General features: G+C 52.7%; 1 protein-coding gene across 2 annotated transcripts in view; it reads left to right on the top strand.

Annotated features, from left to right (window-relative positions):
* Nucleotides 1-24,049, top strand: part of PBX4 (PBX homeobox 4) — a 48,645-nt gene extending 24,596 nt beyond the window's left edge. The window contains exons 2-8 of one of the 2 annotated variants that reach the window (XM_075549414.1): nt 6,395-6,468; nt 19,364-19,608; nt 19,892-20,082; nt 20,296-20,431; nt 21,654-21,810; nt 22,033-22,139; nt 23,667-24,049. In XM_075549414.1, the coding sequence (XP_075405529.1) occupies nt 6,395-6,468; nt 19,364-19,608; nt 19,892-20,082; nt 20,296-20,431; nt 21,654-21,810; nt 22,033-22,139; nt 23,667-23,759 (1,003 nt within the window). In that variant the 3' untranslated portion in view covers nt 23,760-24,049. Of the gene's footprint in view, nt 1-6,394; nt 6,469-19,363; nt 19,609-19,891; nt 20,083-20,295; nt 21,811-22,032; nt 22,140-23,666 lie in introns of those variants that run through there. The other variant, XM_075549405.1, reaches the window with a different exon arrangement.
* The last annotated feature ends 641 nt before the right edge of the window (nt 24,050-24,690 follow it).

Below are 24,690 nucleotides of genomic sequence, written 5' to 3'. Positions count from 1 at the left end.
TTGTGGATCCAAGTATGTAAAATGATCATCTTTAATCTTTTCTCCGTCTTTCCTGTGACTGATAATTGTGAGGATTTGGTTTTTTTTTCCCCCACATTCAGTTGTAATCCCGACTGAAGGCTATATGCTTTGACCTTCACGTCCTCCTCACTCTCAGCAAGCATGTTTGCTTATCTGCATGTTAAGGCTTCCTTCAGTTCTGATGCTGGTTGGTTCTTACAGTCCAGCTTCTGGGGTATTTGTTCAGCACAGAGAGTGAATAAATATGGTGAGCATGTACAACTCTGATGCACACCTCTCCTGATTTTAAACCAGGCAACATTCTCTTGTTTTCTGGCAATAACTACATCCTGATCCATGTGAGTACAATCCTGGCATTCCCATTCTTCTCATCATTGTCCATAGTCTGTCATGATCCACACAGCCCAATGCCATTACGTACTCAATGCCATTACGTTTTCAGCCCAGGTCCCTGTGGCATCGGCAGTGATATCCCCTCATGCCATGTCCTCCTCTGAATCCAGTTTGAATTTTCGGCAACTCCCTGTTGATTTGCTTGTTCATTGTTGTTGAATTATTGTCAGCAAAATTTTACTTGCATATGATATTGAGATTGTTCAATAATTTCCACATCCTGTTTGGTCACTTTCCTTTAGAACAGGCCCACATATGGATCTTTTCCAGTTTGTTGGTGAGATGTAGTCAAGTACTTAATCTGGCCGGCCCTTCTAACCATCAGGCCTTGGTGATGTATTGTAAGTCTAGCCTCTATGCCTGTGTCTATAATCCCATTTTGGAGAGAGTTCTCTGCTATGCTAATGGACAGGATTAAAGTGGGATTAAGTCTGCACCTCAGTAGATGATGTGAATCAAGCTCATGCTTCCATCAAAGACATTCCTCTGTGTGGAAGAGCCATCTGAGAAGCTGGAGCACAGAGAAAGCTGTCAGGACATCAGAAGAAAAGCCACCAGGGAACCACTTTGAAGACCTCTGCCTGAGGTGACAGAGACTGAGAGTGGAGGCTGCAGCACAGAAACCATGAGGAAAGGGCAAATGATCCAGACCAAGACCAGCAGCTGAAGCAAGAAGACCAGGAGACAGGCGGATGGAGCAGCACTAAGCACACGAGACTGGGAGGCAGAACATGAAGCTGGCTTCCTGGCCCATGGCGGCAGAGACCAAGGCCCCACATGGCTGAGGGCTGGAGAGACACTTGGCTACTTACTGGCTGACTTATGGTAATAGATTAACTTCTCTAATAAACCTCCTTAATTGGATTGTCTGTGAGCTCTGTGTGGCCATAGCAAGGAATTGTCAAACCCAGCAGAGGTGCTCTGGCAGGAGCAGTTGGTCTCAGAAGAGGTCAAAGAAGGCTGGAAGGCGGAACCAGGTCTAAACCACCACTTCACGACCTTCAGGTACAGTTGGCCTCTCCCATGCACCTTTGTAGCCAGAAGAGGTCAGGCCTGGCCTCCCCATGTCATTGTGGTTTTCTCTCAGCTGCCTAGGTAGTTCATTAGCTGCTTGGAATTTGTAGTCTGTCAATTCCTGGAGCCTTGTGTTTTGCTAAAGTCCACAGTGTAGCTTGGACTTCTTCCTTTAATATCTTGGGTTCTTGATCATCTGCTGCCTCTTGAAATGGCTGGATGTTGACTGTGTGTGCCTTCCATCTTCTTCCGATGCTTCCTGCATCAGTCAGTACCGTACCCATTGAATCCTTCAGTATCACAGCTCAGATGTTTTCTTCTGAATCCTTTCTTTCTTTGGGCTGGAGATAGCTGGGCCTATTCTCTTTTCGCTTCCTAACTCCAGGTCTTTGCATATTTCATTATAGCACTTGACTTTGCTTTCTCCATCTGCTCTTTGAGATTCTCAGTTCAGCTCTGTTCCTTGGTGGTTTTTTCCCCCATTTGCTTTAACTACTCTCCGCTCAGGAGCGGGTTTCAGAGTCTCTCCTGAAGTTCACGTCGGTATTTTCTTCTCGCGTGTCTTTCTGCTGACCGTTTGCTCTCTTTAATGTGATGATCTTGGTGTTTTCTCACAGCTCTCTTCTGGACATTCAGGTGATAAACTAAGCAAGGTCACAGTTTGGCTCTTATGGGCTTGCTTTAGTTTTCTTCAACTGCAGCCTGAACATGACAGACAAGCAGCTGAGGCTGTTGCATAGTCGGCACAGGCCTCGTTTGGGCTGCTGATACTGAGCTTCTCTGTTGCCTCTCCCTGCAGATGTAGTGATTTGCTGCCTGTATGTGCCATCCGGTGAGGGCCATGGGCACAGTCATGTTGGAAAGGTATTTGCGATGAAGAAGTCCTTGGCCTTTCATGTGGGCGAAGGCCAGCCCCCCACAACTAATCGTGGGTTCGTTAGGCACAATTGTACGGTTGAGATAAGATTATAATAAAGCCATAGAGAATAAGTAGAGATAGAAGAGAGATTGAAATAGAGGAATCAGACACGTTTCATGGTAGCATGCTCACTTGGACAGCCAGGTCCACGCATAGTGAGGACAGGAGAGGGAGGACATGGGGAGAGGGGGCAGGGGAGAGAGGATGGTGTGGAGGGGCGGGGAAGAGTGCTTGGGAGAGAGGGACCGGGGACCAAGGGAGAGAGGACAAGGAGAGAGCTCTTTATTTCTAACCAAAGCTTATATATCTTTGGGGGATGTGCAAGCCCCTAATTACAGGTAAAGACATGTTTCACAGGAAAGGGTTGTGCTATAGGTAATACAGTAATGAGAGGAGGAGGATCTAGGGCTATAAAGGCAATAGGAAGGGGAGGGATTGGGAGCACACATGTGACAATAACCATTATCTGTAGGACGTGAGCCCCACCTACAGTGACCAGATGCCTTCAGGGAGAATATCTCTAAGCATCTGACCTCCCACCATGTGCTGGCAAACAGCCTCTAATGTTTGGCATGTCTTTGGGGGGAGACAAAGCTGGGGAAAAGTCTTTTTATATCCCACACTTTCAGAATGCTGTCATACCATCTCCAGCTTTGTTTCTGCCACTCACTCCCTATTTTCCAACTGCTGTCCCTACATTTTCCAATTACTGTCCTTACGTCTTTGCTTCCAACTTTTACGTTCCAATCACTGGTAATTATCAATGTATTTCGATTGCTTCATTTGATCCATTTCAGCTGAAGAAGTTGGTAGACTTCCTCGATTTCTACTTCATTAGCTGTAGAGGGTCATCGAAAAAGAGGAAGGCCCCGAGGAGAGATGGCTTGGCACAGAGGTTGCAGCAGTGGGCTCTGACATACTAGTGGGTCTAAGGATGGCACAGGACGAGGCAGTTTTCTGTTGTACTTAGGGCCACAGAGAGTCGGTGGCCACCTGACAACAGCAGTCACGGCTCTGGTAGCTGGTGTATAAGTCTGAATAATGGTTGTATTACCTGGGCTTCCTTAGAGCCCGTACGTACCAGCCCATCACAGAGCATTGGACATCAAGCTATTCTTCATGATAGCCCTACCTGGTGCCTTCCCGCTGACTAATGGGTTACCAGAACGTGCGTTTACTCTGTGACCCCCCTTTGGATGAAATATCTCTGACTGGCAAATCCTTACAGACAGAGAACAGATTTGTGTTTGCCCCAGGAGTGGCGGAAGGGAATGGGGAGTAACAGCCAATGGGCTCAGGTTTCTTTTGGGAGTTGATGAGAATGTTCTGGAATTAGATAGCGGCAATGTTGTGTAATTTTTTGGAATATACTAAATCTCATTGGTCTGCACATTTAAAGAGTGAAAGTGAATTTTACAGTATATGAATTGTATCAAATTTTTTAGAGCACTTAAAAATGCTTTTCATGTCATGTGACTACCACTATTTGGAACATCTTTCAGATTGGGTTTGCTATTGATGCGCTAACAAATTACCATACACTTGGTGGCTTAAAACAACATGCCCTTATTCTCACACAGTTCTTGAGACATGGGTGTCTCCCTGGGTCAAAATCAAGGTTTTGTAGGGCTGTGTCCCTTCTGAGAGCTCTGGGGAGAATTTGTCTCTTTGTCTCTTCCAGGTTTTAGGGGCTATCTGAAAAAGTCTTAGTGGTACAGTGGATTCAGTATTAGGCTGCTAACTTCAAGGTCAGCAGTTCGAACCTACCAGCCTCTGGATCAGTAAAGAATGAGTCTATCTCAATGTTTCCCAAAATGGGCAATACTGCCTCCTAAGGGACACTGAGCCAATCCAGAGGGGCTGCAGAAGCAAATACCTACACTTTATCCTGGAGTGGATTCCACGTGTTGGGCTGCTACCCTCAAGGTCGGCAGTTTGAAATCAACAGCAACTCCGCAGAAGAAAAATTAGACTTTTCTACTTCCGTAAAGACTTACTGTCTCCCCACATGGAAGAAACACACCAGCCTGTGTGACCATGAGCTGTCGAAGGGATCAGGTATCAAGCATCAAGGAACATAAAATCCTATCATTGAAAATGTAGGTTAGTGCAGGGTGGAGACTCAAAGCCCAAGGGTAGCCAACCAGACACCCCTTGCTGAAGGGTTGTGGGGAGGAGATGAACCAGGCAGGGTGCAGGGTAGCAACGATGAAACATATAACTTTCCTCTAGTTCTTGAATGCTTCCTCCCCACCACTATCGTGGTCCCAATTCTACCTTGCAAGTCTGGCTAGTCCAGAGGATGTACATTGGTACAGATAACAACTGGAAACACAGGGAATCCAGGACAGATGACTCCTCCAGAACCAGTGGTGAGAGTGGCGATTCCTGGAGGGTGGAGGGAATGTGGGGTAGAAAGGGGGAACTGATTACAGGAATCTACGTATAGCCTCCTTCCTGGGGGAGGGACAGCAGAGAAGAAGGTGGGGGGAGACGTCGGACAGTGTAATATATGACAAAATAATCATAATTTATGAATAATGAAGGGTTCATGAGGTAGGGGGAGTGGGGAGGGAGGAAGAAAATGAGCAGCAGATATCAAGGACTCAAGTAGAAGGCAAATGATTTGAGAATGATGATGGCAACAAATGTACATATGTTCTTGACACGATGGATGTATGGATTGTGATAAGAATTGTACGAGCCCCCAATAAAATGATTTAAAAAATATAAAGTACAAATGTGCTTTATACGACTGATGTTTATATGGATTATGATAAAAGTTGTATGAGTCCCTAATAAAATGATTAAAAAGAAAAAAGAGTTCCCATCTCAGAGCCCTCGGGGGTAGTTCTGCCCTGCCTGAGGAGGGTGCTATGAGTCAGGGTTGGCTGGAGGCAGTGAGTTCTGGTTTGGTATCCTGAATTGTGGCCTGTAGGACAGAAGTTTTTCGGGGCGGGGGGGGCGCTGAGTAATTTATTTTTTCCCTGAAAAGGGATTGGTGGGCCACATAGATTTGGGAAGCTGTGGGCCGTGTGCTCTCACAGATCACACAACTTCAGAAATCCTCTGGAGCAATTTAGCTCTGTCCCGCAGGGAATCAACTTGGCGGCAGTGGGTTTTCTCGGCTGCTGTGGCCCCTCATCCTCAAAGGCAGCGGCGGGGGAGTCCTGGCGCTGCAGCTCTGGCGTCTCTGGAGCCTGGGAAGGCTCTTCCCTTCTAAGGACGCCTGAGATTAGATTGGGTTCATCGGATGGTCAGGGTCATGGTAGTCTCATAGCCCCGCAACTCAGTGGGGTCCTCAGCCGGTTCTGCCTTAGAACAGAGCACAGTCACAGGATCCATGCCACAGGACATGGGCATTTGAAGGGGTATTACTCTGCCTACCCCAGTTCCTATCACCTGGAACAAACCCGACTCACAGACTCCCCTCTTGACCTTGCCGCGCGCCTTCACCGCAGCCTCCCTGTCTCCCTCAGAGGGCTGGCGCTGCTCTCCTCTGCGCAAAGCCGCCTCCTGTCCGCTCTCTCCGTGTCGGAACAATCCGGGCTTTCATGACCCTCGAGAGACAAGGCAAGCTCCCCAAAGCCTTCCAGCCTTTCCGCTGATGTGACCCCAATTCACACTGCAAAGCAGGGCCACACAGAGAGGTATTTGTGTGAGTGTGGGTGTGTGCAGTGCACGCACCACTTGGACACGAGTCACGTGTGCCTGTGGACACGTGTATCTCCTGTGACCCTAGAGTGTTGAGACATGCTTGGGAAAGGGCCACTCAAGGTCCTACTTGTGACCTCAGAGTGAGCTTGACTTTCCAGCCCCTTGGCTGAGCGATTTGCAGGATTTCCGTTTGCACTGTTTGCATTAGTGCAGGTGTACATGGGTGTGGTTCGAATGTCTTCGTCGTGCTTTCTTTTAAATTTGCACAAATCTAACTCACAGCAGATGCACTGTGCTGGAACTTGCAGACTGAGTTTGGTTTTTATTTCTCATACTGAGTCTTCACTTGTGGACAAGATGACCCCTCTCTCTCTGTCGCCTCTCTTGCAGAAAGCACGCCCTGAACTGTCATCGGATGAAGCCTGCTCTCTTCAGTGTGCTCTGTGAGGTCAAGGAAAAGACAGGTAGGCCGCCAGCAAAGGCCCCCTTGGCTCGAGTCACAACTCAACCCACCCACGTGGTTGTGGTTGGGGCTTATTTTGACGGTCCCCTCTTTGTCTGGAAGTGGAAAGTTCACCTCTGTCTCCCGCCACCCCCCCCACCACCCCCACACACACATGCACTTCTGTCTTATTACTGTTTACAACGGGAGAAATTCTCTTTCAAGTACGTAGCAACTAGATGCACTCTTGCTTGACACAAGGCCTAGAGTTTCTGTGGTCCTCAGTGACTCTGGAAAAGGGACAGATCACAGACTCGGAAAAGGTATCACCGTTCTGCACTTGTATGTTTAAGCATCTGTGTTAGGCAGGGTTCTCTAGAGAAACAAAACCAGACACTTGTGATTTTATTTATATATATATATAGATAGATAGATAGATAGATAGATAGATAGATAGATAGGTTTATACAGCGAGAAGGAATGTAACAGTCAGTTAGTCCACACAGCAGTGCTGAGGGCTCAGTTCAACTCACTTCCGTGGAACAGTTAATATACTGGAAGGCCTTCAACTCATGTGGGCTGCTGGACCCAAGGAGGAAGCAGACAGCAGAGTCCTCCCTCGGGCAAGGCAAGTGAAGTCTGCCCACAGACAGCAAACAGCAGGGCAGGCGGGTCAGCAATAGTCATTAGCTCGGGAGCTTAATGAAGTAGGCCTGGGTGGGATATCAAATGCAAACAATGCAAGGCAACAGGATCCACCAGCTTCAAGCTCAAGTGCTGTATACATATACCCACCAGCAGTGGGGCAAAGCAGGTCTCAAGCTCTAGCCACACGATCCGATGCACAGGTTGGCTTGGCCCACAGGTAGTGTAGCTCACAGGTTGAGGCAGAGAACTAGCTACAGCAGCAGCACGCTGGTCCATTCACCAGAGAGCAAGAGAGACAGGGTCGGCCCATGCAGAGTCATTTGTCCCTTTGCCCTCCAATCAAAATGTGACCTAATTAATCCCACATGTTCCTGTTGGCCAGGTTGGCACAATAAACCCAACTATCACAGCATCCAAGGTGTCGTCATCGTGGATTTAAAGATGCATTTTTAAAAATTCATTGTAGGCTTTATAGCGAAGTTGAACAAAGCAGCTTTGAGTCCATTCTGACTCACAGTGGCCCCATAGGGCAGTGCAGACCTGCCCCTGGGGGTTTCTGAAACTGTTAACTCGTTTCTCTCTCCAGGAGTAGCTGGTAGTATCAAACTGCTGACCTTGCTGTTAGCAGCCTAACACATCATGACTAGACCACTAAGCTCTTTTCTACCTTTCTCCTAGCATCCTCTAAAGCAGTGGTTCTCAACCTTCCTGATGCCGTGACCCTTTAATACAGTTCCTCATGTGGTGACCCCCCCCAACCATAACATTGTTTTCGTTGCTACTTCATCACTGTCATTTTGCTACTGTTAGGAACCGTAATGTAAATATCTGACATGCAGCATGTGTTTTCATTGTTATAAATTGAACATCATTAAAGCAAAGTGATGAATCATAAGAACAATATGTAATTCTATATTGTGAAATATTTATTTCTAATGACAAATAAATTAAATTTTGTCATGAAGCACCGTGTAACATGGGTATTCACACCAGGTACTCGCCTGTGGGCGTAGCTGCATGTGGCAGACCCGCCTGGAGACAGATAAAGGAGCAGGGTCTCAGTTCCTAAGACCACCGGAAATAATGTGTTTTCTGATGGCCGTAGGCGACCCCTGTGAAAGGATCACGACCCACAGGCTGAGAACCGCTGCTCCGATGTGTTAACCACTCAGATAACCATAGTGTGATGATCAAAACTAGGAACTTAGCATTGGCCCCACGTTATGTAACTGAACTCCAGCCTGTATCTGGACCTTAGCAGTTTCTCCCCAGTGGCTGTCACTGGCTGTCCAGAGTCCCGTCTCCGGTCCCATGTCCACCTAACCACCAACCACCCTTAGTCTCTGTGACCTGCAGCCGCCCTTCAGTCTTTCCTGATCTTCCCTGATACAGGTGCTATTGGTGAGAACTGCCTGGTCGGGCAGCATGCGCTTGTGTCATGTAGCTGGCCCTTGGCGTGGGTTTCCCTGTGTTTCTTCATGACTAGACTACAGGAGTGTCTCTTGGAGGGAATCTCACACATGCATTGCATCCTCCTCATGCAGTGTTTGGGGGCCCCTTCTGTCTTGTGCCCTATGACTGAGGAAGCATCATGCCACTTTCCACAGTGAGTGTCACCTTGATTACATGGCTACGGTTAGTCACAATGTGAAGCAAATGTGAATTAGCTGCCACCACTCTGCTGAAGGCATCACCATCTCCCAGGCCAAGCTGCCCTGGGTTCACCGGGTGGTGGATGCCTTCATTTGTCCCCCTTCCCCAGTCACCTGGGGAAGATGCTATCTGCCGGCCTACCCCTCTTTCACGTTGCTCGTTTCTCCTTCATAACAAGCATTCTGAAGGGAGGAGGAAGCCTGGTGGCACAGTGGTTACAAGTTGGGCTTCTCTCCGAAAGGTCTATAGTTCGAAACCACCAGCCTTTCTAGGAACAAGACAGGGCTTTCTACTCCCATAAACAGTCGCAGTCTCAGACACCCACAGGGGCCGTTCTACCCTGTCCTGTAGGGTTGCTGTGGGTCAGCTTCGACTCGATGGCAGTGTTTTGGTTCTACAGGGAACTCTTGGAGATGATATAATTATCCCACTCCCCCTTTCAAACAAACAAACAAACGTTGTGAATGGGTGCAAGTTTACATCTCAGATCATCATTTTTGCATTCAACAGCGTAAATAACTTCTCCGCCCTCTCAAAGGCTTCCCGTTTCCCAGACCTCTCTCCGTCTGTAGGATGCTGCCATCCCTTCACCTAAGTCAGTGCCTGACCACACTCCAGCCTGTGACTTCTTCTTCCCGCCTTGCTGCTCCCGCCCCTGGGAACCATCAACACCTGCTTCATCCAGCATGAAGCCCTTTGATGATGATGATGATTCTCCTACAGTGAGATGGACTAACTCACTCAGCTTGCCCTCCCCACCCGTCCACGTCGTGAAGCGTTTCACAGTTTCACCGTGGGTCTTCCACGAGGCCTCAGACCCAGTGTGATTAGCCATCTTTCCCCTGGAGCCCTGGTGGCGCAGTGATTGCGTGTTGGGCTGCGATCTACAGTGGCAGCTGTTCGAAACCCTCAGCTGCTCCTCGGGAGGAAATCGGGGCTTTCTGCTCCTGTAACGAGTGACACTCTCAAAACCCCCAGGGGCGGTTCCCGCAGATTACTGCGAGTCAGTGCGCCCACCCGAAAGCAGCGAGCCTCTTTGAGTCTCCACTGATGGGCCCTTAGGTGGTTTCCATCCTTACCCTTGTGAGCAGCCCCATGTCAAACATGGGTGTGCGTGTGTGTGCGTGCACGCTCCTTACTCTGGAGGGCAGATACTAAGTAGCGCCATTGCTGGGTCACCTGGCATTTCTATTCCCAGCTGGTTGAGGGCACGCCAAACCGCTTTCCATAGTGGCTCCCTGTATTTTGACAGTCCCATCAGCAAGAGGGGGCTCCCCGTTCCCAGAATCCCCTCTGGCCTCGGATGTTTTCCGCTCTCATTGAACTTTGTGTTCCGTGCCAGTGTTCGGTGGCATCGCATCGTTGTTTGCATTTCTCTCACGGATGGCTAGGGCTGGAGAGCAGTGTTTCATAGATTTGGTGGCCACCTGGATATCTCTTTTTTCCCTCCCAAACCATTTTTGGGAGCCAAGACAGATGCCATATCGTTCCATCGTTCAGTCGCATGGAGCACTATTGTCCAATTGCTGCCACAGTCAGTTCCAAAGTGGCTGTCTATCCTATTCCTGCTACGCTCTCAGTTGGTTTCCTCATTGTGTGTCCACGTGGACCCGCCGAGTCCCACGGTGTCACATTCTGCCACGCAGTTGGCAGAGCCATGGTCAGTAGAACCTCCCTCCGGCTGCCTCACGTCCCTCTGACGGCTCCGCACTAACTTCTGAGCTCTCCTGTACGCCGCTGCCGCCTCTTCCAGCCCCTTCTCCACGGAGCCTGGGGCCACGCAGAGTCAAAGGACCCCAGCCCGTGGGGTGTTGCTGCCCCTAGGCACTCTCAGGGACCCAGGAGCTGAAGAGCATGTGTAGGTGTGCACATGTGCGAGCTCACACGGATACACACAGACATGCATGCTTCTTGTACGTGTTGAAAACCTCGGGGTCATTCTTGGTTACATTCTCGTCCATCGCCACCAGGCGCATGCTCATCCCCGCTCCAGGTTGCTGGGCATCTAATGCCCCCCTCCTGACCTGCCACGTGGCAACATCTGCTCCTCAGCAGGGTCCCACGCTCGGAGCCCCTAGAGGCCTTTCCTTGGGGTTACGGGTCAGTTGAAATGGGAACATTTCTTTGGAGGAAAGAAAAATGTTTATTGGATTCGGAAACGGTCCACAAGGGCACCTGTCTCTCCAGGGCGGCTGAGACCAGGTCAGCCGGCCCACCTTTGGAAACGTAGCGTTTGCTAGCTCTTCCTTCGCCCTTTGCCTTGCGTGAGGAAAGCTGCTCCGGAGGCCGAGCCTAATCAGGCTCAAAGGGAGCGCCAGTTCATGACAGGACGCATGTGCACGCAAATCTATTGAAATCATTTCATTTGCATGCCCAGCTGAGGTTTTAGCACCTGAGATTGTGATATGTTTTCATTAAAGATTACCTGGTTAGACGCAATGGGAACGTCACTTGCATGCTAGGATAGCTCCTCCATCTGATGAACACAGCGGGTGTGTGGCGGCCCCTGTGGAGGTAAGTTACAGGGACAGTTTGGTAGGAGTCATGTGGGACTGAGAAAGTGCAGTGACTTGAACAAGGACTTCCCTATCCCCTGGTGTCCACGAGCGAACCTCGGGACCCTGCCTCAAAAGTAAAGAAGGTAGATGGTTCATTTCTAAGGTGTTAGAAACCGAAGAAACATCAGGGGGCCACATCTGACCTCCTCTGGCTGCCCAGGGGAGAAGGAGACTCTGTCTCCTCCCCAGCCCAAGGCAGACTGCCACGAGGTAGGGCTCAGACATGCCTCCACCCTCCATCCTCCACCCACCTATTCTGACACCGACTGTGCTAGTAAGACCCAGTCTTTGTACTGTGGACTTGCTGGTGCTTTTGAACTGCTGACCATGTGGATCACAACCCAACATGTCACCACTGTACCACCAGGCCTCCTGGAGACATGAACAGAAGGCCTATGTTAAGAAATGCCACTCCCCCACAGAAACCTCGTTTCCCTTTCTCCAAGGAAACAATCATAAAAGATGGTGTTTCACTAGACTCCAATGCTTCCTACTCAAACCCCTCTGCCTCTGGGATCTCGGCCCACCAAGGAGATCGACCAGTTTTCTAATAACAGTAAATAAAGGACATGAACCCATATAGGAAAGAATTTATTTTACAAATACAGTCCTACATTTATATAATGGGATTATACACATGCATCCGTTTCACCATTCACTGGGCTTAAGATGAACCATCTCAGAAGCAGAGATGGGGATTCTCACTACCATTAGGAAGTTGTGTCCTCCAATAAAATGATGTTAAAAATAAAGAAGTTGTGTCCTTTGGACCTCAAAGTCCATGTGCACCGAACCTCCTTGTTCTGGAGACAGAGAAGTGTGACAGAGAAGCGGTGGCAGCAGAGGCACCGGCACCCAGAGCAAGACTGAGCAGGGGGCCTTCGTCTGGAAACTCCCTTGCACTCAAGCTGAGACTCTGGTGACGTGGAGTGCCTTCTGAGCCTTCATCCACGGAGCGCAACGATTTTTGAAACATTGCCCAAGCAGCGCAGAGACAGAAAGTCCTGTCTGCAAGCACAGCTGAGGAAAGTATGTCCCGACTGGAGAACTGTAGGAAGGACTCGGAGGACATGCCATGAGACAACACAAGATTCCTTTACTTCATTGTTTGGCTTGCGAAGGCCTCATCACTTGCAGTAGATTGGAAACAGAAGAAAGTGTAGGCAGTTCTAGATCCCAACTCCTCAGAGCCAAACTGACCAACCAGCCCTGTCTTGAGCGAGCACCTGTCTGCAGGGCCCCCCAACCCGCCCACCCGCCCACCGAAAGCCCTGGGGCATTGAGCGGAGTTGAGATGCGCAGTATGTGGTTGGTGATAGCTGACTTCTCAGGAGGCTCCTGGGGTGGCAGGGGGCAGGCAAGGGGAACAGGGTTGGGCCGAGTTAGAGAGGACGGGCAGTGTGACAGGACAGACAGACAGGAGAGGTGTGTTCCTTGCAGCCTCCATGTGGCCTGTGACAATGGGCTTTTCCTGTGTGACTTTTGTCCTGCTAGTTTACTCAGACACACACATATTGTCAACACTGACCACCTTGGAGAAACAGCCTGGGCAGGCCCTTGGTCCTTGCCTCTGTAGAGAGCCTGCTGGCCCTGCCTGCTGCCTGCACCCAGAGCAAACACAGCTCTGGGCCAAGTCAGAATTCCTGCAGGATGTGGCCAGGCAAGGCTAGGCCTTCCCAAGGTTAGGCGGCTTTCCAGACCCACCTACCAGAACTCTTGTCACCAGCCACAGCCCTGCGAGGAGTCCTCTAAGACTCCCCATGTGCTCGGGGGGTTGCTGGCACACGCACGTACCTACCCTGTAGACACAGGCCTGTGCTTGCACACGGACGTGCACACGTTGTCACTCAGACACTTGTGGATACAGATACTTTTGTAAAACCACCAGTCAAACTCTCAGTCACTCCTTCAATTCTGCTCACCCCATGAAGAAGGTCGGAGGGGGTTTCTCCGGCGGTGTCTCCAGACTGGCCCCTGGGAAAGGACAGCACCCTGGGCATCCTGCGGGCCCTCTGCTGGCCTCGCTGGGATTGGGGGCCCTCAGGAGGGAGGTGCTGCTCAAACAGCAGAAACCCTGAGCAGAGCTCTGCTGGCACAGGCAAAGGCCTTCGAAGGGAAGACTGGGCTCTGAGTCCAGGGCCAGCTCGAGACAGATTGGGGAGAGCGGCGTTTTCCTCTCGCGGGATCGTGAGGAGTGGGGGATGAGTGGGAGGGAGGCTGCCTCAGTGGGTAGAGGCAGGACAAGGAAGAACTGCGTACTGCACTAGGGAAGTCTGGGAGCCTGAGGATAGAAGGGGGGCTTGACCAGGAACAAAGGCAGGGTAGCCCCAGGTGCCCTTTGCCGGGCTCAGAGGCAGGGAGCATCCTTGTGCGGGCTCACTGTGACCAGTGGTTGCAAGCTGCAATTTCCAGCTGGTCCTTCCTGCGCAACAGTGTTCCCAAAGTGGGCAATACTGCCCCCTGGCGGGCACTGGAACAACCCAAAAGCTGCAGAAGCCGATGCCTACACTTCATCTGGATTATGGGCTTTTTTATTCCCCCTTGGAAAGAGGACAGTAAGCCAAATAAGTCTGGGAGCCTCTGCTATGGTGAAGTCAAATAGCCAAGGAATGGGGGGGGTCCACACCAGCCCCCAGCGGCTCCCTGATCAAGGGCACTCCTCCATCCCACCCACCAATGAGGGGCAGAGGAGAACCTGAAGCCCTAGCTCTCCCTGGCTTGAGGTGTTGGGGCGCTGGGCCAGGGTTCCTGAAGCCCCGAGGTCAAGGGCCAAGTGATCCCGGGGCCACACAGGCTGACCCCAAGAGTAGCCAGCAGTTGCATATGTGCCCTGGACTGTGCCAGACAGACCTGGTTTGAGGAAGAGTAAGGGCCGATGATGAATGGATGATGGGTGAGAGTGCTCTGCGAAGTTCGGCCTCTCACAGAGGTATGCCCAGAGGTCGCCAGTCCACATCCGTACAGGATCTAGAAAATGCAGGAAGTACCCAGGAACATTCTCGTGGGTCCTTCCAGGGAAGAACTTGGTGCATATGTTTCCCTGTGTTTCTTTCCAGTCTGTTTTCTAGGCAAATGTCTGTCTGGTTTCTGTTCCTCTCCTGCTTCTCGCCCTCCCCCGTGCACCCTCCATGCACACATACACACCACGTGTGCTCACGGAACAGTAGACCGAGCTGACAGACAGTTCTTTCATGGGCTTTATTCACCTTGTGTTGTATCATGATCAGCAAAATGCTCCCAAAGAAACCCACTAATCTCCACCCTGTAGGACAGAGTCGACTGCCCCTGTGGGGTTTTGAGACTGGATCTGTCTGAGGCCTCCTCTCTCCTGTGGAACAACTGGTAGTTTCAACCTGTTGACCTTGAGGTTAGCAGCCCAACAAATAGCAATTGATTCCAGGGCTGTGAGATTATTTTTGTGTGTTTTTTCCCATGATGCCACACCCTAACCCTTAGGTGGTGTGACTGGGTGCCTTACATGCAGGGGGATGAGGTTGCTGATCAGCTCACCTTCAAATGAGTTTACCCTGGATCACCTAGGGGCCAACGTAGCCACCGGGGATCCTTCCACGTGAAAGAGGGAGACAGGAGGTCGGTGGTGTGATGGAAGGAGGGCTCGGCCTGCCCTTGCTGGCTCTGAAGATCACAGACAGCTGCACACCAAGGAAGGCAGGCAGCTTCTAGAAGCTGGAAAAGGCCAAGAAAAGGTTCCCCCGCAGACGTGTGGATGTTAGCTTAGAAAGACCCCTGTCTCGGGAAGGGTCAGAGAATAAGTGGGTTATAGTGGGGAGCAGGCAGGGAGGGGGAAAATGAGCTGATGCCAGAGGCTTAAGTGGAGAGCAAATGTTTTGAGAGTGATGATGGCAACGAATGTACAAATGTACTTGACACAATGAATGAATGGATGGATGGATTGTGATAAAATATTTTTTAAAAGAATAAATGGGTTATTTTAAACCATCAGCTGTGGTCATTGGTTAGCGTAGACATAAGTCATGGAAACACCTACGGGGAATGCCTTTCAAAGTCCCAGAGGATGACGGTTGGTGGTTTGATAGCGTCATTCATGGCTGTACTGTGATTCCTCTGGTAGTTGTTGATTGTGTGTTGTTGGGGACTGCTGAGTCGCTCTGACTCAGAGGGTCCCTGCCTACAACAGAATGACTCACCGCCCGATACTGCGTCCTCCTCCCAGACGTGGTTAGGTTCGAGTCCACGTTTGCAGCCATTGAATCCGTGTAGCAGGCCAAGGGCCTTCCTCTCTTTCGCTGTCCCTCTACTTTACCAAGGGGTCCAGAGTCACGGAGACGAAGTCTCGACGTCCTTGCCTTGTAAGGAGCTTCCTTGTCATACTTCATCTGTTGGTGGGGTGGGTGGCTGCCATTGCTCTGCCTACTCTCTGGGCCCCGAGCCCCCAGCCCGAGTCTACTCTGACCTTCCAGCTCATTCTGCAGAAGGCGGGAACACGTGTGCAGGGTCTCCCTGTGGTGTCCCGCTGTTGTTGGTATTGGTTTTTCCAGCTTCGCTGGTGTCATGTGAAATCACGGGGAAGTCAGGGAGCTGTCTGTTGTGTCAGGTGTCAGCTTGGGGCCAGGTCACCCATTGGAAGGGCTGTCTGTTCTATAGGTGGACGTTCCTACAAGGAGGTCTCCCCAGTGCCTTCCCTTTCGACCAGCGCTTCTCAACCTGTGGGGCGCGACCCCTTTGGGGCTCAAATGATCCTTTCACAGGGGTTGCCCGATTCCTAATAGCAAAATGACAGTGATGAAGTAGCCACGAAAATAATGTCATGGTTGGGAGTCACCACCACATGAGGAACTGTGTGAAAGGGTCGCGGCGTGAGGAAGGTTGAGAACCACTGCTTTAGACTAAGGGATTTGGGGCAGAAAAGATGCATTTCTGTGGAGGGGGCAAGTGAGTAACACCTGTAAATATATTTGTGATGTGGTAAACTAGCTCTTGAAAGGGGTGAAACACTTGCTGATGAGAACCCTTGGGTGCAGCCCTCAGGATGGATTCCAACGCCAGGTAAAGATGACCCAGATCCTCCCACAACTGGCCCGCAGGGGCACACCGGGGACACGAGAAAAGACAGGTCGTCAGTGCACACGGAAGCAGCAGACAAGAAGGAAAGCACTCATTGCACTGGCCACATCTGCTGCCCCACTCTGTAAAGTGCTAAGGAGCAAGGATTTCACTTTGAACACTAAGGCGTGCCTGACCCAAGCCATGGTATTTTGTTTTTTAAGATAGAATGATAATTTTATTATTTTAAATAGCTTTGTTGGCTCATTATCCATATATCATACAGTTCGGTAATATGAAGAAGAGTTGTACAGTCATTACCACAATCCATGTTGAAACATCCTCTTCTTTCATGGACTCACCATTAGCTCCCCATTCCCCCAACCTGCCTGGCGCTCCCCTAAGAAACCATGTTACTATCTGTGTAGATTCACTCCTCCTGGATTTTATATACCAAAAAGCATACGAGAAAAAATTTTTTAAGAAAACAAAAGAACTAACAACAAAATAAAATAGAGGGAAAAACTCAATTGAAAAAGCATAAAATATTAAAAACCAGAACAACTTTACAGTGAGTCCAAAGGGAGAGCAAATAATGTGTTAAACTTTAACCTAACTACATCTGCCATAATCCACTTTTCAATGCACTTTGTGCAATAGCGAGGCTGGTCACATTCCTGGTCTTGTTCAGAGGGGGTTCACCAGAGGCTTCGTCCCTATGCATTTCTCTTTCACCTTTTCTTCTGAGATGGAAACAACTGCTAAATGGGTCAAAAGGGAGATTGAATAAGATATGACATTTTAACCTGACTGTATCGACTGTCCTTGTCTCTGCAATGCTGTGTGTCTGATAACAAGGCTAGTCATGCTCCTCTACTACGGTCAGAGGGAATTCACTGGAGGCTTAATCTGTGTGTGGACCTGCAAATGGATTTTTGGCTTCCACTCTCATCCATAGCCTTCTGTAAACAATTAAGCCCTGGTCCCGTTTCCTCCTCCAGGTTTGGATGATATTATTTAGCGATCCTTGGATCACATGCCGTGGCATTTTTAATCACCTCATGTGCATGCGAAAGTTGGATAACAAATAAAAAAAAGCTGTAGAATGCATGCCTTTGAATAGCGATGTTGGCAGAGCTGCTGGAACGTGCCATGAAGTACCAGAACAAACAACTCGCCGTGGAAGACGCACAGACAAACCGCCCCACAGAATGGAGAGTGGAGAAATGGCGTCTCATGTCCTCTGGGCATGTGATCGGGAGAGACCCGTCCCTGGAAAGTCGAGGGTCCGGGACAAAAGTACAAGACTCAAGGAGATGGACTGACAGACACAGTGGCTACAGAAATGGGCTCAAACCCACCAGTTGTGAGGATGCTGCAGGACTGCGTTTCATTTTGTTGCCCCCAGGGGTCACTGTGAATCTGAACTGACGAGGTGGCACCTCCCAGAAGCAACAGCATGGTGAAACCGAAATCGTAGTGTGTTAGTCCGGGTAGACTAGAGAAACAAATTCATAGACACTCATAGGTGTAGGAGAAAGAGCTTTCTATACAAGAGCAGCTGTAAATTGAGAACAGCCCAGTCCAGAGCAAGTCCATCAGTCTGATAGTAGCCCATCTGTCCAACACTAGTCCATCAATACCGCCTTAGACTCCTCAGCCATGCAATGATGCTGAACGCCCGTGGGTGGTGGCCATGTAAGCATCTCAGCACTGGCAGGGGCCTCAATGTGGCTTCTCCAGTTCCGAAGCTCTGGCTGCATCAGCCTGGAGTCTCCATGTGTCTTGTCAGCCGCAGTGTCTCCCAGGGACTGACCATGTGTCCCACCCCCAGCAAGCTATGTATCTCCTTAGCGCCTCCATATGAGGTCATCAGACTGCGACCAGATTGACAGGCTGAACCCCACCCCTTCCCTCTGAAGTGTCAGATTGAGGACAGATTATGTAACTCCCACAGTTAGGCCTTGAGGTCACCCACATAAATAATGTGCAAACTCACTGCCAGCAAGTCGGTGCTGACTCGGATACTGTAGAGGACAGGCTAGCACTGCCCCTGTGAGTTTCCTAGACTGTAATTCTGTTCTGTCCAGTCTTTGTCCCAAATAAAGTACACATAGAATTCACACGGGAAATTACAAGAAAAACATATAACCCATGCACGATTTGCATAAAAATAGGGCAGCATTCTCAAAAACTCACATTCCCTACTGTCCAGTCAATGCTGGCTCATAGTGACACCCCACCCCCGTGGGTTTCTGAGACTGTAACTGTTTACAGGAGTAAACACCCCAGTCTTTCCTCCACGGAGCTGCTGGTGGTTTTGAACTGCCAACCATGCAGATTGCGGCACGTAGCCACGACGCCACCAGGGGGCCTAGTTGAAGCATTGAGAGAGCAAACCACCTGTCTGCACCATCACCTTCTTCCCAGCCTCCATAGTGTTCACCTGTCCCTCATCAGACACTTTCCCTGGGAGCTTCCTCGGCAGCTTTCCTCCACCCAGCCCTGCAGCTGCTCACGGTGCTCTCCGGACAGCTGCCCCAAAACACTGCCATCGAGTCCACTTGGACTCCTAGCCACCCTTGAGGACGGAGTAGCGCTGCCTCTGTGGGTTTCTGAAGCTGGGACTCCTTACCAGAGTAGAAGTCTCATCTCTCTTCTGAGGTGTGGCTGGTGATTTTGAACTGCTGACCTTGTGGTTAGCGGCCCAACCCATAATCTACCCTACCAAGCCCGCCTGGACTGCTTCTTGCCTTTCCGTGACCTGCCTGATGATGCTTGCCGTTCCTGCAACGGTGGTTTCCCACCTTCACTGGTGGGGGGCTCCCACACGGCTGTCCTGAGTTGTGACCTTGCCTCTCTGTCGCTCTGGACTCTAGCACCTGGGCCAGTGTGGCAGTGGGTTATTCAGTCATAAGTGAAAGTCAACCTCGCCCTGGGAAGTAGTCAGATGTGACACCAGGGCCAGTGCTGGGCTGGGTTGGGTTTTCTCCCCGGCAGGCACAGACTGATGTGGCCCTCTTTCTTCCCCAGCTTTAAGCAGCCGTGGCGTTCAGGAAGAGGACCCGCCGGATGCTCAGCTCATGAGGCTAGATAACATGCTGCTGGCTGAGGGCGTCGCCCGGCCCGAGAGGAGGGGAAGAAGAGGACCGGCGGTGGCCGGCACAGCGACACCAGGTGGCTGTCCAAATGACAATAGCATTGAGCACTCTGACTACAGGGCCAAGCTGTCCCAGATCCGACAGATTTACCACTCTGAGCTAGAGAAATATGAACAGGTGATCTTTCTGCATGGAAGAGTTTCTATCATTGAATGCGCGTCTGTCCGAGCACACCGTGGGCCGGCTAACCGCCTTCTCTTGTGGCACAGAGCAAGGAGCCCTCGCAGTGGGGCTCACCCCAAAGGCGGCCCAGCTGCCGGCAAGCCCTCTCTCTCCATGTCCCGCCCAGCCCGTGTGTGAGCCCCCAGGGGGCCAGCAGCTGGCTGCTCTGGCGTGGAGCTGCTGCCCCATGCCACCCTGCGTGGTGGTCACGGGCGGGCTGTCTGTGTCCCCGCCGCAGGCCTGTCGTGAGTTCACGACACACGTCACCAACCTCCTCCGGGAGCAGAGCAGGGTGCGGCCCGTCTCCCCCAAGGAGATGGAGCACATGGTCGGCGTCATCCAGGGCAAGTTCAGGGCCATTCAGATGCAGCTGAAGCAGAGCACCTGCGAGGCCGTGATGACCCTGCGCTCCCGCTTCCTGGACGCCAGGTCAGACCCTGCCACGTGGAGGGGTAGCGCGGGAGGCCAGCCAGGGCTCTGGCCGCAGCCTGGGGTAGACTCTTTGGGCTGGTGACCCGCCATGTCTTGGGGAGGCGTCCGGAAGGAAGGGTTGCTTGCTGCTCGGGGTGCTGTGGGGGGCGGCGGGGGCACTGTTGGAGGGTGCCAGCGGACTAACCCTGGTGGGGGGCCCCATCTTTGCAGGCGTAAGCGGCGGAATTTCAGCAAGCAGGCCACGGAAGTGCTGAATGAGTATTTCTATTCTCACTTGAGCAACCCTTACCCCAGCGAAGAAGCCAAGGAAGAGCTGGCCAGGAAGGGCGGCATCACCGTCTCCCAGGTGAACATTCCGCCCTGCCCTGGCTCCCCCTGGAAGGGGGGCCCCATAGGGACTCACTCAGGGTGTGAACTGACGGGGCAGGAACCGAGGGCCCCGCTCCTGCTGTCACAGCAGCCTGGGCTCAGACACCCCTCACGCTGCGCTGAAGCTCTGCAGGCTCCACTAGGCTGCTCTCCTCCCCCGTCTGGAGTGCAGGCATGGAGCAGGGGCCTCCACGTGATGTGTGTTCCAGGTGTGGAGCTTGGGAGACCCCCCAAGGGGGTGCGTGTGAGGGTGGGTGCATCCCCAGGGGGCAGTGTGTGTGTGTGTGTGTGTGTGTGTGTGTGCAGGGAGTGTGAAGACCCCTGGAGGGGATGCATGGGTGATCGTGTGTCCACCGCCACCTTCTCTTCATGGAAGGCGAGCCACCACGTCCACTCTGACTCTGCTCAGCCGTACAGGGCAGAATAGGGCTGCCCGGCAGGGTTTCTGGGAGAATGGCGGGCTGCCCGCTCCTGTGTAGAATTCGTCTCGGGAGCCCCTGGTTCAGTGCACCCTCTCCTAGAGGGCGAGCGAAGGAGTGCCAGGGGGATTCCCCCACACTTCTCCTTAGGGACACTGACTGCAGGGTCCTCTGCTGTTAACAGCCAAACCTTTCCCATGTACCGCCAGGGTGCTGGAACACCCCAAGTAGTTGCCATTTGGGGTGCAGAGGCCGTCTGGGTTGTGAGGTTACCACAGGAGATGGTCCAGAGGGGAAAGAACACACATTTGCAGGGTGGGGCGTCCATGATTTCCAGGACGAGGCTGCAGACCATCACCTGGGAAGCCACAGCTGGTGGTACCCACGGCCAGGGAAGACCAGCACCTTCCAACCACCCTCCAGCAGGCCCTCTTGTCACACCTGCTCCGTCGGCATTGGCCTATCACTTCCTTCCGCTGGGTTTCCGAGGGGGCTCCTAGGAGCAGGTCCAGAATCCCATTGGCTGCCGGCCCCCTGCAGGGAGGGGACGGTCATTTCCTCGGACGGATCACAGATGGCGGTCATGCTCCCAGATGCTTTGAACCCCCCACCCCCACCCAGGTTCCAGCAGGTTCCTCTTGGAGACAGGACAGAGCAGACCCACCAGCCCAGGGCGTCCGCAATGACCCGTGAAAGCCCGTCGCTCGGGTACGTGGGGCGCCCGTGATGCGTGCGCCTCCAGCCACCGCAGCGCTTCCAGTCCCTTACGTGTGCCCTCAGGTCTCCAACTGGTTCGGCAACAAAAGAATCCGGTATAAAAAGAACATGGGGAAGTTTCAAGAGGAGGCTAGCGTTTACGTGTCTAAAACGGCAGTGGACGTCACCAAAGTTGGGGGCCCTGGCCACCAAGCCAGTTGCCCCCTGACGCCCAGCTCTGGTGAGTGAGGAGCCCTGGCCACACTGGCACAGCCCCTGCGCTCCCCACAGCAGCTCTGCCCCTCGGTGTGGAGACAAATCCGAGGTAGCACATAGATGTGGGGACGGGGGCGTCTGCCCTGAGGGAGAAGGGAAGGCCCATGGAGTGAAGTGGCGGCATTGGGGGGTGGGCCTGGAACCCAGCCCTGCCCCTTCCCTATCCTGACGCCCCGCACTGCTGCAGGCTCCTCCAGCACCTTCTCGCTGACCTGTCCTGAAGATGCCTCTGTGAGCCTGCAGGCGCTGGCCTCTGACCAGCCCTTCCAAATGGGGCCCGGCTCCCAGTCTCAGGTGAGTCAAAACACCAGCCCACTGCCCCCGGGGCAGGTCTGTGGGGTGAAGACGCTGCTTCTCCCTCCTGCTGGGACAGGGCCCCCTGCTAGTTGAGCACAGGCTGTTCTTCCTCCAAGGTTGCGACCCTTTGGGGGGGTCGAACGAACCTTTCACAGGGGTCGCCCGATTCATCACAGTAGCAAATTGACAGCGATGAAGTAGCAACAAAAACAATGTTCTGGTCGGAGAGTCGGCACAGCATGAGGAACTGTATGAAAGGCGTGAGGAAGGTTGAGAACCGCTGCCCTCTGGGGCCATGTTGGGGTCAGGAGGGAAAAGCCATATTTTGGCACCAGCTTCCCAGGTGAGGGTCTGCCTGCCACTTCTGAGCCGGAAGGCCCTCACCCCAGCCCCGCCCAGCCAGTTCGGAGGGCTGAAGGGCGCGCCTGCTGCTCCTGGGAGAAGCCCTGGGAGCCTCTTGTTTTCATGACTCGGCCTCAGGAAGTGGTGGGCCAAACAAGCAGGCCCGGCAGGCTGTGGCAGATACGGAGCCATGTCCCCTGCAGTCCTCTGGGCTCTTGAGTCCCCTGCAGAGGCCACAGGAACCTGGCCATGGCTGCAGGGAAGGCTGAGAGCGGGATTCAGGTGATGATTGGGAAGTCAGGTGAGACCCCTTTTGAGCTTTCTGGAAGATGGGCAAAGCCACAGGTGTGGCATGTCCCCACTGGCCCAGGGCAGCTTCCCCCGCTGTCCAGCTGCTGCAGAATCCCCACTGCCCATGATAAGCCGGGGGCAGAGCGCATGAGAGTAGCTTTCCTCCGGCAGCCTCAGAGCAGGCAGCACCAGGACCCCTGACGCAGGCCCCGTAGGAGGGCTCGTTCCCCTGCCTTACTCACCCCAGGGCCCATCCCATCCCTGGCCAGAACCACACCCAGCCAAGCTCAGCATCCTTCCATCTCCTCAGTGGCCCACCCCCGGGACAATGCCTGCAACCCTGCCATGCAGAGGTCACAGCAGGACTGTGTCGGCGACACGCAGCCACCTCACCAATGCAGAATCGGGCTGGGCCTGGGGCTTCCGGCTTGTTAGGTTCTGGGCACCACATGGTGCTGGTGTGGGACCTCACCAGTGGGCGCTGCAAACCTCAGAACCACCGTGGTGGGTAGGGTAGGGTGGGCTAGTGGTGTCTGCTCCTTTGGCACCGGGTCTAGCCTGGATGTGCTGGACAAACTTCCTAAGTCACACTGTCCCTGCAGACCTGGGGGACAGCATGACACACAGAGCCCTTCTCCAGCAGACCCTCCTCAGCCCTGCAGGCCACAGACCTAACACCTGCCCCTCCCAGGAGCCACAGTGCTGCCCCTGGGTCCCTGCATAGCCCCCACAGGACCGTGGTTGGAGGCCCCTCTGCTGGCTGGGAGAGACTGAGACGTAGATGAGAGCCCAGGCCTTGAGTGCCCTGGTCCCCTTCCCTCCTAGAGGTCCTGCCTGGACAGGGGGACAAGGCTGGGCAGGTCTGAAGTCACTGCCATTATTTCTTTCCAGCTCAGGGGCAGCTGGCGTGGAGCCACCCCCCCACTGTCCATCACGTCACCCGCTGGGGACCTGGGAAGTGCCCACTCTGATGCGTCCAGTTAAGTTTGGGGGACAGAAGGAGAGCACCCGTGCCGTCTGTTGCAGCCCCTCCTGGCACTGTCCCCACTCCAGGTGCCACTGATTGCCTCAAGCCCCGGCTGCTGTTAAGGGCCGGCCGCCGGCCCGCCTCAGCCCAGAGTGCCAGCCTGCCCTCTGTCCTGTCAGCTACGTGAAGCTGGTTTCCTTGCCCAATTTTGTTCATTTTTCTAAAATACCAACTTTCTAGTAAGACAGTGAATTGTTTGCTCTAGGCCTCTGTCACACTTGTCCCATTAAAGTTTGACTGACTTTGATTTGATGTGTTGCCAGGGTGGTGAGCTCCCAAAGCCCCGCACAGAGTGGGGCACCCCTCTCCCTCCATCTTCCGACGTAAAACCCCTGCCGGGAGTGCAGGACTCCACTGTGACGGTCCCCCGCTGTGTATCTTTTTAACACTCACCCATGTCCTAGCACCCATCGCAGCTGAAGTTTCATATCACAGATCCCCATGCCCTTTCTGTACCCTGTTAGCAGTCCCGTGTTACCATGAGTCCCTGCCACCTGGTGTGAGTATCCTCCATAGCAGAGCCCCTACTGTCCGCTCACCCTGTCCCCCCCCACGTGAATTTTAGTGTTTTTGTGGCTCCTGGGACAGATAGTGCCCACCTCTTGTTTTCTGCCCCTGGGGCTAGTGGGCAGCTGGTGTCCCACTTTAGTGTGTGCTGCCATCTGGCGGTTGAGGCCGTTGTAACTCGGTGAGACCTACAGCAGAAGGAAGCACTCCCAGCCCCGGGCCAGCCTCGCCATCGTTGCTGTGATGGAGCATGTGGTTGCAGCCACTGTGTCAGTCGGTCTTGTTCAAGGCCTTCCTCTTCCCTAGGGGACTGTCGCCAAGTGTGTGAGGCAGGCTCGCCTGGCCGCTCTCTTCCTAAGGAGCGTGCCAACTGTCCTCCTG

This window comes from Tenrec ecaudatus, chromosome 1 (assembly GCF_050624435.1).
Source record: "Tenrec ecaudatus isolate mTenEca1 chromosome 1, mTenEca1.hap1, whole genome shotgun sequence".
Taxonomy (NCBI): Eukaryota; Metazoa; Chordata; class Mammalia; order Afrosoricida; family Tenrecidae; genus Tenrec; species Tenrec ecaudatus.
This window is presented reverse-complemented; position numbering and strand designations above follow the sequence as displayed.